This window comes from Silurus aristotelis (assembly GCF_946808225.1).
Source record: "Silurus aristotelis genome assembly, chromosome: 19".
Classification (NCBI taxonomy): domain Eukaryota; kingdom Metazoa; phylum Chordata; class Actinopteri; order Siluriformes; family Siluridae; genus Silurus; species Silurus aristotelis.
Genome location: NC_139592.1, coordinates 10,118,360 through 10,135,065, shown reverse-complemented (window position 1 = coordinate 10,135,065; position 16,706 = coordinate 10,118,360). Strand labels below are relative to the sequence as shown.

The 16,706-nt window shown below is 35.9% G+C and overlaps 1 protein-coding gene across 2 annotated transcripts; it reads right to left on the bottom strand.

The window, feature by feature from the left end:
- Positions 1-828: 828 nt before the first annotated feature.
- Positions 829-16,072, bottom strand: LOC310741762 (putative oxidoreductase YteT). 2 transcript variants are annotated; one of them, XM_083569977.1, is made up of 14 exons: positions 15,797-16,072; positions 12,348-12,452; positions 12,166-12,250; positions 12,009-12,082; positions 11,448-11,507; positions 7,718-7,825; positions 7,551-7,607; positions 6,989-7,119; positions 6,799-6,853; positions 5,739-5,831; positions 5,448-5,582; positions 5,233-5,334; positions 4,922-5,083; positions 829-3,051 (listed from the first exon to the last, which is right to left on the bottom strand). In XM_083569977.1, exons 2-14 carry the CDS (start codon positions 12,438-12,440, stop codon positions 2,926-2,928), a joined length of 1,281 nt encoding a protein of 426 aa, XP_083426103.1. In that variant the 5' UTR covers positions 12,441-12,452; positions 15,797-16,072; the 3' UTR covers positions 829-2,925. The 2 variants fall into 2 exon arrangements, with proteins under 2 accessions (XP_083426103.1, XP_083426104.1); XM_083569978.1 differs by lacking the exon at positions 5,739-5,831 and having other exon boundaries at positions 15,797-16,053.
- Between the last annotated feature and the right edge of the window lie 634 nt (positions 16,073-16,706).

Below are 16,706 nucleotides of genomic sequence, written 5' to 3'. Positions count from 1 at the left end.
GGACAAAATAAGCTAGTCTCTAACTGAATGCTTACAACGCAGACCAAATAGTGTGTCTAGTAAATAAGGAAAGTATGCATGTCTCCAATGATAAACCAGTCCTAGTGTTAAAATCTTAAAAAAATTGCAACCCACAGTAGCAAGAGACCACATCAGAGAGATACTAAGTAAACGGATTATTGAAAAATTATTTATAAATAGAAAGATCTTTCATGTTCCCAGTATATTATTGATCATTTTCACCCTTACTTTCAAACAAAATCTTTGATCTAAGATCTTTGATCATTTATATTTTTTGTCTTATGAAGTTATTGAAAGCAAAGCTGTATAATATTATATACAACACTTAGGATTTAAAAAAATATACATGCTTTAGTAATTTTGACTTGATTTGACCACAGCTGGGTTTCTGCTTTTATTTATGTACTTAGCCTTAAACTAAAGCTTTAATTATGATTGAGAAATGAGTGCATTACTGTAAGGAAACACAGCATGTGATCTGTCAACATCTTTGTGTCTATTCATCTTAGTAGAACACATGATGTCTCATTCATTTTATTCTGCTATTTAACCTGTATTATTAAAACAGAACATCTGTGGAGCATGAAACATCAGTTTCAGGATTCATTGCAAAAGCAACTGGACAAAAAACAACAAACATTAGCATGCTTAAAAAGAAAGAGGGCAACAATTCAGTCACTTAAAGTTTAAACAAAACCACATCTGTTTATTTGTCTGCTTTAGGAGATCTCAAGGTTGGAGAGGAAGCTTGTTAATCACTGCTCTACTGAGAGGTCCACAGAGTACTAAATGCAAAAAGCAAATCAGTTTTTGTTTTTTTTTACACACGGAAATGGACAGGGTTTGTTTCAGTCGATGTTGAAATCCGCAACAAATACATCATGTTTAAGCGTTGTCTCAGGGTTGTTACTAGGGTAAAATACAGTTTCACAAAGTTTTGGCAAATATCAGATAGCTAAGAGTAGACATTAAGATCAAGCACAAATAGTTCATACAAACAGCTACTTTTAGATCTATTTAAGTATTAAAAAGTAAAGATTTTTACTGACAAAATGTCATGGTTTGACATTTTTTTTACTTAAATTCTAATACCTTAAATTTGAAAAAGGTTGAATTACATTTGTTTTAAAGCAACTATAACATTTTTGCCCAAAGATGTCATTCATCGCAGAATTGGAGTTGCTGCCTAGACCATTATTTTAGATACTGGAACACAATGCAATTTAATATAGCCAGTTATTAGTAGCAAATTAGCTATATTAAGCATGCTTTTAGTAGAGGGACCCATCAGGGAGCAGAGTGCAGCAGAGTGAAACACTTTCCTAAGGGATGGTCAGGGATTCTCATCCTCATATTCCACTCAGTCTGGTGGCTTATACTATATTCAAAACCACATTGACAATTACAGCACTAATGACCTTGTATAGCATGAGATCATTACTAATAACAAATTGGCAAAAAAAGAAAATAAATATAAATACATAAATAAGATGATAATTCAATTTCAATAATAAAAAAAGCATTAATATGCTAAGAGAAAATGTTTATTATAGTAACAAAGTATGTATTCAAATATTGTACACCCTTCATCATAGTCAATTAACATATAGAGATGGACAAATAACAACTGCTTTTATAGCTATAAAAAACATTTACAAATGGTCTATGATTGGACAAAGATCAAGGATCAACTTAGGCTTCTCCAAAAACACATGATCAGGGAGGCAGGTGGACCTGAGACCTAATGAACTTGTGTATCAAAAGTAAACTGCGACTGTCATCACAGCATTTACTCAATGTTGTTCAGGCCACTAACTCTTTGTACAGTACTTAGTGTTCTAGAGGACAAACCTTTGTTTACTCCAGTGTTGTGTTTACTCTGCCATCTGCAGGATTTAGAAAACGACAGCAAGCTCACAGAAACTCTTCCCCAACTACTGGGTCAAAGTCCAACCCTGCCTCCTCAACATGCAACCATAGAACCACCCAGAACAAGAAATAGTAATGATTTATAAAAAAATATGACCCTTTCCGACACCTACAACAAATCTATTTTACCTCTGGCACACAGAAGAAGACGCCTCATCCACAGGTCAAAGTCTCCAAAGCCAGAGTGCTACATATCAGCACTCTCAGACCATAATGTTTAAATCACAAGTCTACAGTTTGACCTGAAATAAACCTGGCTCGGATTACCAAGAGCTACATTGTACAAGGCGTCCTGGAAACCAGGCTCTTCAAAATAACACGTGATGACATGCTTTACTTGTACAAGATACTCAGCAACACCAAGAAAGAGTAATCATGTAAGATGGTTCATATAAATAGAGACAATGGTCATTTAAATCTCACTCATATTAAAAGGGCACATGCGGAATGAAAAACATACAGTAATTGTGCAGTGAATCATTTTCGAAATGTTTTATATTTGTTCCAATCAGAGATATCAGAGTATTAATTTATTAGAACACTTACTTATAGACACTGTAAATAAAATCATTTTTAAAAAGTATTTCTAATTAAACACAATGTGCCATAACAAAGAAAATCAGAATGATGATGATGTTGCCCATGTTTTTTTATTATTATTAGTTTTCTTCACTTGTCCTTATTCTGTTTGCACATCTCACCCCCTATTCCACTTTTACTCACATATACTAAGCCGGTAGTGTAAAGGCAGTTTCCTTTGAGACACAAAAGCCAGCCATGGTAGCAGGGTATCATAACACACATTTAGAGGAAGGTTCTTTCTGCCCTCTTCTGCATAAATAACACATCACAGACACCAATGATTGGCTAGTTTCACTATAATTGGTAGCAGAGAGAGAGACTATTCTAGGACAATTTCTCCTACATGTATGCATGGATTGAAAAAAAATGTAAAGGAATTTTGGCCTTCATCATCTAGTCATCATAAGTTTTACACATAACAACCCTGTTCTCCAGACGGGAACGCTCAGCCTCAAACACCAGCCTGTGACTCGCCAGTGTTTCCTTTGGACCAGACTGAATCAGCAGTGGATTTCCACTCTACAGCAATGAAACATAAAAAACAAAAATAAAATCCCATAATATTTGTTAAATAAGTTAAAAATAAATAAATAAATAAAATAAAATAAAAAATAAAAAATAAATATATATATATATATATATACACACACACACACACACACACACACACACACACACACACACACACACACACACACACACACACACACACAGTATCTCACAAAAGTGAGTACACACCTCACATTTCAGCAACCTATTTAGTATTTCTTCTCAAGGAACAATACTATAGAGTACTATATAGAGTAGTATTATAGTACTATAATACTATTTGAGTATTAGAATTGTTGCTCTCCACAAAGCTGTCCGAGGCTATAAAAAGTTCAGTAACACCTGAAAACTGAGTTACAGTACAGTGCCAGGGTCTTACAGAGGTTTTCCAAGATGGGTTCCACTAGGAACAGGCCTCACAAGGGTCGATAAAACAAACTGAGTCCTTGTGTTGTGCGTCAAGGGCAGACGCAGGAGTGCTGCAGTATTGCTTTAGAGGTTACAGAAGCGGAAGGTCCGCTTGTCAGCGCTCAGACCGTACGCCACACACTGCAACAAGTCGGTTTGCATGGCCGTCGTCCCAGAAGGAAGCCTCTTCTGAAGCTGACTCACAAGAAAGCCTGCAAACAGTTTGCTAAAGAACCTGTCCAAGAGCATGAATTACAGAAACCGTGTCCTGTGGTCTGATAAGACTAAAATAAACTTGTTTGCGCCCTGGTGAGGAGTACCAAGAAAATTGTGTCTTGTCTACAGTCAATCATGGTTGTGGTCACATCATGGTCTGGGGCTACATGAGTGCTGCTGGTACTGGGGAGCTGCGGTTCACAGAGGGCAATATGGATTCCAACATGTACTGTGAAATTTGGAAGCAGAACATGATGCCCTCCCTTGGGTCTGAACAGCAGGTTCCATCATAATAACAACAACCCCAAACACACCAAAATGACAATTGCTTTGCTGAGGAAGTTGAAGGTAAAGATGATGGAGTGGCCAAGTATGTCTTCAGACCTGAACCCTATTAAGCACCTGTGGGGCATCCTCAAGCTGAAGGTCGAGAAGCGCCATGTGTGTAATATCCAGCAGCTCCATGATGTCATTACAGAGGAGTGGAAGAGGATCCCAGCAACAAACTGTGCAGCTCTAGTAAATTCAATGCCCAGGAGAATTAAGGCAGTGCATGATAACAATGGTGCTCACACAAAATATTGACATTTTGGACACAGTTTTGACATGTTCACTTACAGTGTACTCACTTCTCTGTTATTTTAACTATAATGGCTGTATGTTTACTGTCAGAGGACAGTACATTTGTACTGCTATACAAGCTGCATATTAACTACTCTAAAATATATCCAAGTTTCATTTCTATAGTATTGAATATATACTAAAATGATTGCTGAAATGTGAGGGGTGTACTCACTTTTGTGAGATACTGTATACACACACATTCAATAATCATTCAATAATGATGAGTGTCAGAGAGTTTATGAATAGCTGAAAAATTTTATACACCCAAACATGTATTTTACATTCAACATTTCAATTATTGATATGAATTTTACTTTGTGTAGAAAAAGACTACATACGAGAATTTCTGTTTACTGCAGGAAAAAATAAATAAAAGCCTCTTGACTTGACAAAAGTATACAGGCATATAGTACCAAAGGACTTCTTTGTAGTGCATTGTTTCCTTTTTTTTTGTAGTCTTTTTTTTTACATATTGCTCTTTTTCTGGTAAATGATGTTCTTAATACCATTAACAGCCCTCTGGGGTTTGGTCTATTTATTTTTGCCCAGGCATGCATGTGTTTTCCAGAAACAGAAAGTATAAGTAACTAACCAGTAAAGATGAAATAAAGGTGTCAACAAGATGATAATCTGCAACACCATGGCCACCTTTGCTGAAGCTCCCTGGGACATTCATATCCAGCTTGTGCTTCGTGGATTTCTGAGTGAGAAAGTCGAATACGTTGATCTCCTGACCAACGTAAGTCAACTCCCCCTGTGGAACATATGCAGAGATGCCAAATTTAACAAAACATCATAAACCACTGGTATAAACTCTAAATCCATCATGAGTCTGAATAAATTAATGATTTAATAACTAGAAAACCAATACATATAATTTACTGCCATATACTCATGTCCTACCTTACTGCCGTGGATGCTGGTTTTACGTTGACATATTTCTTCGGTAAATGCCACCATGGTAAAAGAAGCCGTGAGGCCACCTTCAAATTCCATATTAACAACCTGAAACAGAAAAAGAGGGTTTTAACATATCACATTTAGCTCACATATATTAAATGATACTGTATATTTCCGGAGATATGACCAGTTTTTTCAATTAACTTAAAATGTCTAACCTGATTTGAGCACACATCGTTGTCACACTCATAGACACAGCGTCCATATGGACCTGTTTTCAAGGCCTCGGTTACTGACTCAATATCAGGAATTGAACTGCTGCACACAACTGATACAGGCCATCTTACCCATCCCTGAAACAGATAAAGCACCAAAAATATTCACAAGAGATATTTTCCGAAATACCAAATCCACATAGTCGTAGGTTATGCGTATTAGAAATATAATATAACAAACATAGCATTCGGATTCCTGGGGTAGAAGAAATTCAGTTTGATTAAAATGTTTACCTTTTTAACTCTGTCCAGGTAAATTTTCTTTGCAGAATAGGCACAGTCTGTCTCTACAGAACAATCTAAGCAACAACTTGCTGCTCCTGATGGCTAAAACAACAACAACAACAACAACAACAACAACAACAACAAAACAGACCCTTTATTTTAGATATTTTACACATCATAAACAGTGGATTGTAATTATAGGTTTTGGTAGGAGGGGTTGACTTTGCCATCAATGTATATGATAAATTAAATTAAATTGAGAAGTTATTACATTTGGCACATGCATGTCATCAAGAGTACAGTCAGTACAGTACTTGTTTTAAATTATACATATAACTATTTCTAAAGGCTAACCAGGTTTTACAGATTTCAAAAAAGTTTCTAGCCCTGTTATATCTAAAAAAAAACTATAAAAAAAAAAACACCTGAAAGAAAGCCAAACATTCGGGTGTGGGAAAAGTTTTTTGAACGGATATGATGTGTGGAAAGAAGTATTTTACATATGGCTTATGAACAGACATTATGCATTCCTGTTCCCATTACATCTTACAATCAAAATGATTCTGTGCATCATAGACACACTGGCGGTACTTAAAACAAATTATATAAATGACAGGTTTAAAACAAAATCTCGGTGGCCAAAGAGTATATTAAACTAGCCCAATCTGGCAACCCGAGCATGGTGCAAACACATCACAGGGCAGAATCAAACTACAGAAAATATGGAAATAAAGATCAGGTTTCAGCATATGTTTTTGGACTGGGAGGAAACCAGAATGCACATAGGAAACCCTTGAAGCCCTGCTTATGCTGCACACAGAGGGTGAAGGCAGAATTCAAATCTCCAACCACAAATATGCAAGACAGGCATGAGAAAGTAAATTAAGAATAACTTTAATTAGTGTCAAATAATGATACTTTTCTGAAATACTGGTCAGTTAAAATGTGTATTTCAAATGATTGAAGCTGTAAATAAGGACAATGTAACTGTAAATGATCTGCCCCTAAGATCTGACACTGTACTTCATGTGTCTGGTTCAGAAACAGCATTATTCAGTTAAATACAAACCTTTTTTTCTTTTTGGAAATGGCTGAGGGATCCGAATGAGGAAATTTTTAGACACCTGTAAATCATAAAACAAGAAATTCATTCAAGTAAAATAAGATTTTTTTTTCCAGATCTGCAGACACTCTTGCCACATGTATTTTTTAAACAAAGCTAACAAATAGAACAGACTTGTTGTATTTATGTCTCAAACCTGCGTCCTCCGGCCCAGTGCTGAATCAGGTCTAGATCATGGCAGGATTTGGCTAAAAGTGCAAACGAGCTTTCTGCCTCATTTCTCCAATTTCCTCTTACAAAGGAGTGAGCAAAGTGATAAAAGCCCACCTGACAAAAAGAACAGACACATGAATACACACAAATCTGAATTGCATTATCTTCATATACAGTGCAACCTCGGGTTACGTTCTATGACCCCTCGCGAGTAACAAAATAATCTCGAGGTTTTGATTCTCTTTTTTTAATTGTTCCTTTTTTAAGGGAAATTGTACATGTACTGTAAACTCAACAAAAATTGTAAATTACTTTAAGTAAGAATTCAATAATAAAATAGTTTTTCAAAAATATTTATATAATTTATTAGTACAAACTGTTTTGAAACGAACTTTCGAGCCACTCACGGATTCTAGCGAAACTATAAAATTTTTCGCGAGTTGCTTTTAGTCTGGTTTCAAATAAAAAGTTGAGAACTATCGAGGTTGCAAATATCGAGGTTCCACTGTATTATGAATGTTAAATTGTATAATCTCAATTCTTACTGGTTCGAAGTGCTGAATATGAATGACGTCCCCAATGGCTCCACTGTCAATGAGCACCTAAAAGATGAAAGTCACTCTTTATTTCCCAGGTTTCACAGTGATAACAGGGACCTTTCTTGGAGTCACTTATTAAAAAACAGTCAATGAGGCAACTAAAATGTGTTTACTTTTATTTTCCTGATGAATGGGTCGTATTGGAGAACATGGCACACCATTAGCACTACACCACTTTGAATGCAAGTCTCGGCAATCTCTGTGCAATCTTCTAGAGTCACCTGGAGACAGGAATACGAATCATGAAAAGGTCATGAAATCAGTTCAATCTGAATTAGAAATTATACTAAACAAAAAAATGTGGAAGGCTGTGAAAACACTTTTACAGAAGAGTTAGAAAAGCCTAAACTCAAAATAATCAATTAACTTGATCGACTTTTAGGTAGTTACACTTACTACACTTTCACATACATAATACAAGTAAAATTGTGTTTCTATTACATTAAGAACATTTAGCAGATGACTTGGCAGATGAGAAGCTTAAAGCAATTGTAAACTGGCAGTTTCCCTGTGACACGACTGATATTTATCGTTTTCATTTTGCACCATTTTACTGAAACCTCACTTAATTCACACTGCAATTAGTTTCTAAAAGTTGACCTTTCAAAGTGCTGTTGCACTGATATTTATTAGTCATATAATAGTCATTTCATGCTCCTAGTCCTTTGTGTGTTTGGTGTTTAAAAGTTTTGGGAGAAAAAAAAATACAGTGTTCAGTATACAAACACTGTGTATAACTTCTGTACAATTATACATACAATGTACATATTACATATTGTATTTTTTATACTCCTCCTTCTCTACACATACTGTGCCTTACATACATCTGCACTACTATTTTATTTATGTGTAGGTATCTATCTATCTATCTATCTATCTATCTATCTATCTATCTATCTATCTATCTATCTATCTATCTATCTATCTATCTATCTATCTATATATATATATATATATATATTTAGTGGACTTGTTTATTTAGCACATTTTTTATCTATGCCATAGCCTTATAACCTTCCACTTGTGGTACCTTTACAACAGTGTCTGCACATTTTTCACTGCCATAGACTTAAATCCATTTACTTGTACTTTTCAACAATGTCTACACATCTCTTCACTGCTATAGCCTTTATATTTATTCACTGTACATACATTTACACCAGTGGCGGGCCGTGCATTTGGTACCTGGGCCAGTGGGGACTTAATCCACCTCTTAATACCACCACTATCACGTCGCAATTATAGAAACAATCAATACTATATAAAAATGCAGTATAACAACGCATGGCATTACAGAGAGAGAGGCATTTCACATATGGAGTGTGAATACCATTTTACTAAAGCAAGCCCCAAACCTCTACACTACAACCGCAACTGTGCTACCCACATCACCTGGAGCAGTTTAAAATCAATATTTGTCTAATAACATGACAAAAAACATAAAAAATTAAATACAACTTATTCACCAGAGATGCATAGTCATAACTTGGCTGTAACAGTTTTTCTCTGACCAACCAATCAGAGAAGAATGCTGATGCTATTCGGTGATGCTGTGCGGCAAATATGAAATCTGACTGGTTAGAGAAACAGAGTTTTTTTTAAGGAGACTACAGTAAAAAGGCCAGAATTACAGACTTTGCAGGCCCTGGGTAGAATAGATTGACATGGCAGCACATAGAGGCCAAAATCTGATTTCGCAAAAAATCTACATGCACGTACTGGAAGCAGTACAGCCAAAAGAAACGCTACAAAATAAAGAAAATAAACTGTTGGGAATAAATTAATAAAATTTCATGAAAATAAATATTAGAATTTAGGTTGTAAATGTAGGTCAGTGCTTCTGATACTGTTTAGGCCAGCAGGGAAGGCTTTGCTGGCCCTGACTGCCCACCACTGGTTTACACACACACAAACACACACACACACACACACACATTATATATATATATATATATATATATATATATATATATATATATATATATATATATATATATATATATGTGTGTGTGTGTGTGTGTGTGTGTGTGTGTGTGTGTATATATATACATATATATGTGTATATATATATATATATATATATATATATATATATATACAATGAGGAAAATAAGTATTTGAACACCCTGCTATTTTGCAAGTTCTCCCACTTAAAAATCATGCAGGGGTCTGAAATTGTCATCGTAGGTGCATGTCCACTGTGAGAAACATAATCTAAAAAAAAAAATCCAGAAATCACAATGTATGATTTTTTTACTATTTATTTGTATGATACAGCTGCAAATAAGTATTTGAACACCTGAGAAAGTCAATGTTAATATTTGTTTGTTTGCAATTACAGAGGTCAAACGTTTCCTGTAGTTTTTCACCAGGTTTGCACACACTGCAGGAGGGATTTTGGCCCACTCCTCCACACAGATCTTCTCTAGATCAGTCAGGTTTCTGGCCTGTCGCTGAGAAACACGGAGTTTGAGCTCCCTCCAAAGATTCTCTATTGGGTTTAGGTCTGGAGACTGGCTAGGCCACACCAGAACCTTGATATGCTTCTTACAGAGCCACTCCTTGGTTATCCTGGCTGTGTGCTTCAGGTCATTGTCATGTTGGAAGACCCAGCCTCGACCCATCTTCAATGCTCTAACTGAGGGAAGGAGGTTGTTCCCCAAAATCTCGAAATACATGGTTCCGGTCATCCTCTCCTTAATACAGTGCAGTCGCCCTGTCCCATGTGCAGAAAAACACCCCCAAAGCATGATGCTACCACCCCCATGCTTCACAGTAGGGATGGTGTTCTTGGGATGGTACTCATCAGTCTTCTTCCTTCAAACACGTTTAGTGGAATTATGACCCAAAAGTTCTATTTTGGTCTCATCTGTCTCCCATGACTTCTCTGGATCATCCAAATGGTCATTGGCAAACTTAAGACGTGCCTGGACATGTGCTGGTTTTAACAGGGGAACCTTCCGTGCCATGCATGATTTCAAACCATGACGTCTTAGTGTATTACCAACAGTAACCTTGGAAACGGTGGTCCCAGCTCTTTTCAGGTCATTGACCAGCTCCTACCGTGTAGTTCTGGGCTGATTTCTCACCTTCCTTAGGATCATTGAGACCCCAGAAAGTGAGATCTTGCATGGAGCCCCAGTCCGAGGGATATTGAAAGTCATGTTTAGCTTCTTCCATTTTCTAATGATTGTTCCAACAGTGGACCTTTTTTCACCAAGCTGCTTGGCAATTTCCCCGTAGCCCTTTCCAGCCTTGTGGAGGTGTACAATTTTGTCTCTAGTGTCTTTGGACAGCTCTTTGGTCTTGGCCATGTTAGTAGTTGGATTCTTACTGATTGTATGGGGTGGACAGGTGTCTTTATGCAGCTAACGACCTCAAACAGGTGCATCTAATTTAGGATAATAAATGTAGTGGAGGTGGACATTTTAAAGGCAGACTAACAGGTCTTTGAGGGTCAGAATTCTAGCTGATAGACAGGTGTTCAAATACTTATTTGCAGCTGTATCATACAAATAAATAGTTTAAAAATCATATATTGTGATTTCTGGATTTTTTTTTTTTAGATTATGTCGCTCACAGTGGACATGCACCTACGATGACAATTTCAGACCCCTCCATGATTTCTAAGTGGGAGAACTTGCAAAATAGCAGGGTGTTCAAATACTTATTTTCCTCACTGTATATATATATATATATATATATATATATATATATATATATAGATATTTGCACTTCTGGTAGATGCTAAACATTTCGTTGCTGTGTACCTATCTATCTATTACAATGCAATGGTTTTCTCAGTTTCAAATAAGTATGTGGTGAATGTGTGAGCAAACTTACTGCCATTGGCTTCTCCAAGAGTATATGATAACCCTTTCTCGCCAAAACTACTGCAGGGTCCTGCAAAACAAATATCATACTTATAGTAATTTCTTACACTATAGCTTCATTGAAGGGCTGAACTAGCCGTTCCAATCAAGTTCATAAGCAGACTAGTGCAATTAGTGGAAACAATCGAATTTTTATCTGGATACAAGTCACAAATCACCATCTACAATGGCACAAGGTTTATGAAACTGGTTTTATATAAATACTGACCATTATAAGGAATTGCCATAATGACCAAACTTACAATTATGATACATTTTTGAGCAAAGTGATACATGGCACTCTCATCTAAACACTAACTGAGGGAATAACTTGTAGAAGAATAGAGTGCCATCCTCAGTTTGAAAAACTTGTGGAATTGATGCCCTGAAGCATTCTGGTGGTTTTTTAGGGTGGTTTGTTGAGGGGTTTTCCCCTTTAACCTTATTGCTATCTCTACAAAAGTTTTACGCAATAAAAGCAAATACATTATCAAAAATTTATATGACTGAACACGTCAGGGAGCCCACAAACCTTATGAAGGCGATCAGGAGTGCAGATAAACACTGCATCTGCAAACTTCTCCCTTTCTGCTACACAGTGCCAGTCTAAACAAAACCACAAATAGCAATAGGTTTTAAACCAGTGCACATTATTGATGTAACTCATATTGAAAAAGATCAGCTGTTACCATCAAATACATTTTCTTCTGGCACGCTGTGACGCTCCTGGAGCTTCTTTCGCGCAAAAGGTCTTGGATCAGCAATTCCAACTACCTAATGTGGACACATAACAGAATAAAATAATGTCTTCATTAGGAGCTCATTGTTGAACAGTGGACTAAGAAATTCTAGGAGAAAGTGTCAGACGTACTTGTAGACGTTCAGGATGCACGAAGGAATAGTCAGAGTATGTCTCCCCTCGGCTCCCAGCTCCAACCACGATAACTTTTATGGGTGATGGCATGTTAAAATGAGCCTGTTATGTAAACATAGAAAAGCAGTATAACAGCTTTGTATTGGTGTTTAGTGAAACGATATGATTATGATTCCCACATAAACAGTTCTAAACAATGAACTGGATTTAATACAATATAATTTGTATTAGACGTCTCTGCACGTGTCCAACTTTGATTAGAACAAAGTTCTAATCAAGGGACATTAATCTGCAAATAATGATGACAGTAAAGTGTTATTGCGTTAACTGTGCAATAATAAAAAATAAAAAGTTTTATGTAATAAATGTGCAATAACAATCATTGTAAACAATATTACCTATTACGTGCAATATTACCTTTGTGCAATATGTTTGATAGAGTAACTACTTATTGGTGGTCTCTTTTTCTTCTTTTGTATTTATACATTGTGTTGTATATACTGTATTATGGTTTTACTTTTTTTTTTACATATATTTTTTCACATTTCTTTTTCTTTGCTGCTGTAACACAGAAATTTCCCCACTGTGGGACGAATAAAGGTATCGATCTTATAAAGGGACGATCTTATATACACTATGTGGGTAAAAGTATGTAGACAGCTGACCATAAGATTTGTATGTGCTTTTTGAATATCCCATTCCACATTCCATTAGTTTTGCTTTTATAATATCCTCTACTGTTCGGGGAAGAACTACATTTTGGAGTGTGCTTGTGGAGATTTGTGCTCAATCAATCAATCAATCAATCAATCAAATCAATCAAATCAATAAAAAATTTTATTTGTCACATACACATACATACAGGGTACGAAATGCAGTGAAATGCTTTTTACGACGGTCCAGCATGAGAGAATAGGATGGGGAGAAAAATAAAACAAAGAAAAAGAAGGCAGATAAATAAAGTATAAAAACTATATGAAATATAAGAATATATAAAGATATATATGAGATATATATGAGAGAAAATAAGTATATACAGAATATGCTTATGGCAGTAAGCAGTGAAACAGTAAACAATTTAAGGTGGTTTTGTAATTGTCCATAAAGTGTCTGTGTGCGGTATGGTGTGGTGTAAAGTGTCCGTGTGCGGTATGGTGTGGTGTAAAGTGTCCGTGTGCGGTATGGTGTGGTGTAAAGTGTCCGTGTGCGGTATGGTGTGGTGTAAAGTGTCCGTGTGCGGTATGGTGTGGTGTAAAGTGTCCGTGTGCGGTATGGTGTGGTGTAAAGTGTCCGTGTGCGGTATGGTGTGGTGTAACGTGTCCGTGTGCGGTATGGTGTGCTGTAAAGTGTCTGTGTGCGGTATGGTGTGGTATGAAATAAAATGTAAAGTGCACTGTGCTGTGCGAGTCCAGATTGTCATTTTCCATAAAGTGTCCGTGTGTGGTGTTAAGTGTCCGTGTGCGGTATAGTGTGGTATAATACTCATAAGAGCATTAATAAAATCTTGTCTAGATCTGGAGACCTGGTATGCAGTCAGCTTTCACATTAATCCCAAAGATGTTCAATAGGGTTCAGAGGTCTTGCAAAATATTCCATTCGATTCGCAAACAACTCCAAGCTTACTTTGTGCACTGGGGCATTGTCATGCTGGAACAGGTTTGGGTCTCCTAGGTTCAGTGAAGGGAAAAAGCCATCTATATTAAAGTCATCTATATGGCAGTCAGATTTTAGGAAATATTTTAAAACAAAGCAATCCAATATTCAGGATTCAGCACCATTTTCTAAGCAAAAGTAGGGTATTGACTATGCTGCTAACAGCGTTGTACAAGCGATCAGATTATCTAATCTCGTCCATGTGCTCAAACAGCACTCCAACGACATTAATCAGGATTTGCACAAACTTGTGATGTGCAGAGATTTGTTTGTATTACATGCAGTCAAAATAGAAGGTTACGTTCTAAGAAAATGAATTTGAATGAAAGTGAATTTTGGACGCGGCCCCTATGGTACCTTAGTGAATTCATCTAGACATTATGTACTATAATATAATAATGTGATTTTTGAAAAAAATGAAATCTGTTAGAGAAAACACAGTTTTGTTTTGTTTTGTTATTCGGTCCCTTTGCGGATTCCTGCGAATTTCAAGATAATCCACAACTTGCTTAACTTTATTTTCATTTTTGCTCTCAGACTTTTAAACCCCACCACTCCTTCACCACCCTCTTGTTTTCCTTCTAATGGGAAGACCAATAGATTCCGTTCATGTGCACATCTAACTTAAGGTTGGGGAGGGAAAAAGTAATTACAGGGACCGTGTTGTGACTTCAGTCAAAATAGTGATTTCAGTCGTTGGTTCCCATAGCAACATTGTGTATGAGCTTTAGCGGCTGATGCACAGGAATAAAAAGATCAGCTGTTTCTGAAGCTTGTCGCCTCCCTGCTGATGTTTGATGTGGACATTAGTTGAAACTCGTGACCTTTTCAAGGGAGCATGTGAAGGAGTGGTTTCATTGACATCCCACAACATTTATGTATGAATGGATAACATTTTTGATTCATTAATAAATAATAATGATTAGTGATGGTAAATTGCTGTGGTATAACTGGAATAAAACACTGGGTAGCAACAGTCATTTAACTCACACCCCCTGGTCCATGCTTGTTACCTTACAACAGCCAACAGCCAACAGCACACCTCAAGGCATTTTATTCCTGACATTTACATTACTCTTACAGACCTTATATATTTCCTTTTTACAGAAGATTGGGTTTAAAGCTACACACAACTGTTTCCAAGGGTTAAACAACAGCACTGGCTTAGTATACAGACAAGCTGAAATATGGTTCCTCATCATCTTTTAAGGAACTGTGGTAGTCTACCTAGAGCTCAAAGAGCAAGACAACATATTTTTGTGTCTTCTAAGCAAATAATTAAACCTCATGACCATGTCATTCCTCTTTCTGCTTATATATGTGATATTTGGCTTCTTATGTGGTATTGGAAACAAAATTATGAGTTTAGAGTGGAGTTACACAAATGACTTTTCAAAATTATGATTAAATTGTTAAATGTAATCACATGCCAGTAAGTATAACACCTACATATGAGGTGCTTTCGGAGAAGTAAACATTCTAAGCATAAAATATTGACTTGTATGAATGTAAATATGAAAACAATTTGTATTTGGTAGAAATAAAAGTAGCAATTTACTTATTAGATTCAATGACATAAAAAAAAATTAATATAGTCTTCTTATTACTGTATTAAAATAGAGCAATATTCATGCCAAACTTAAAGAAAAAACATCAATAAGACCTCAGGAACATCGTTGACCAGAGTCATGCAAAACAATTATTAATCCCAGAATTGCTCTGTTAGCTGATTATATGAAAAGATCACATTAATCCACAGGCTTTTACATTTAGAGTTAAGCATGATCCCTCACCTGTCCTGGCTGCAGCTTCTCTCACTCCAACACTGCAAGTTAATGACAGTAAATAAATACAGTCTACTATAAGATTTCTGCATGAAACAGCATCTACCCTCTTCCTCTACTAATGCCGGTGAAGTTGTCTAAATGCAAAAACAGTTTTGATATAGAGTGCACTGAAAATGTGTCTGGATCCTACGATGACTACATTATGAGTGCACCTAGATAGTAATGAGGAATCTGTTTGGGAGTCTACCAAGGCGGCCTGCACTTCCTTGGTGACGTCATCACAAAGGCGTCACGTGACAGCTTGAGCAATAGCTAGGAAATGGGGTTTATTATATGATTCAAACAAATAGATACCGACATTAAATTAATTAAACCTGAAATTACAGATGTTGTTACACACACACACACACACACACACACACACACACACACACACATATATATATATATATATATATATATATATATATATATATATATATATATCCAATATGAAATGCAGCATATTATTAAATGTAATATTCATTAAAACTACCATACTGCTCAATTAAATATTTTGAATTAAATTTGTTTTGTAAAACAATAAGTTCATAAATGTCTTTTATTAAAGAATCTAGATGTTATACCCTTTATACATTGCTGGATTATGGGGATATCATACAGAGTGGGTAAACAAAACATTTTCGTTTTTTATTACTCAATATAAGATCTAAATGAAGAGAGAGTTATAATATACACTTTAGTTATCTGGTTTTGTTGATTACGTTGACAAAACTATTAATTTTAGTGAAGGTTAATTTTAGTGAAATTTTAGTGAAAACTATTAATTTTAGTGAAGGCACAGATCAATTATACAGTATTGATGTTAGATAAATTATTTCACTATGATGTTGTCAATGTTTTATGCGTAGTTCAC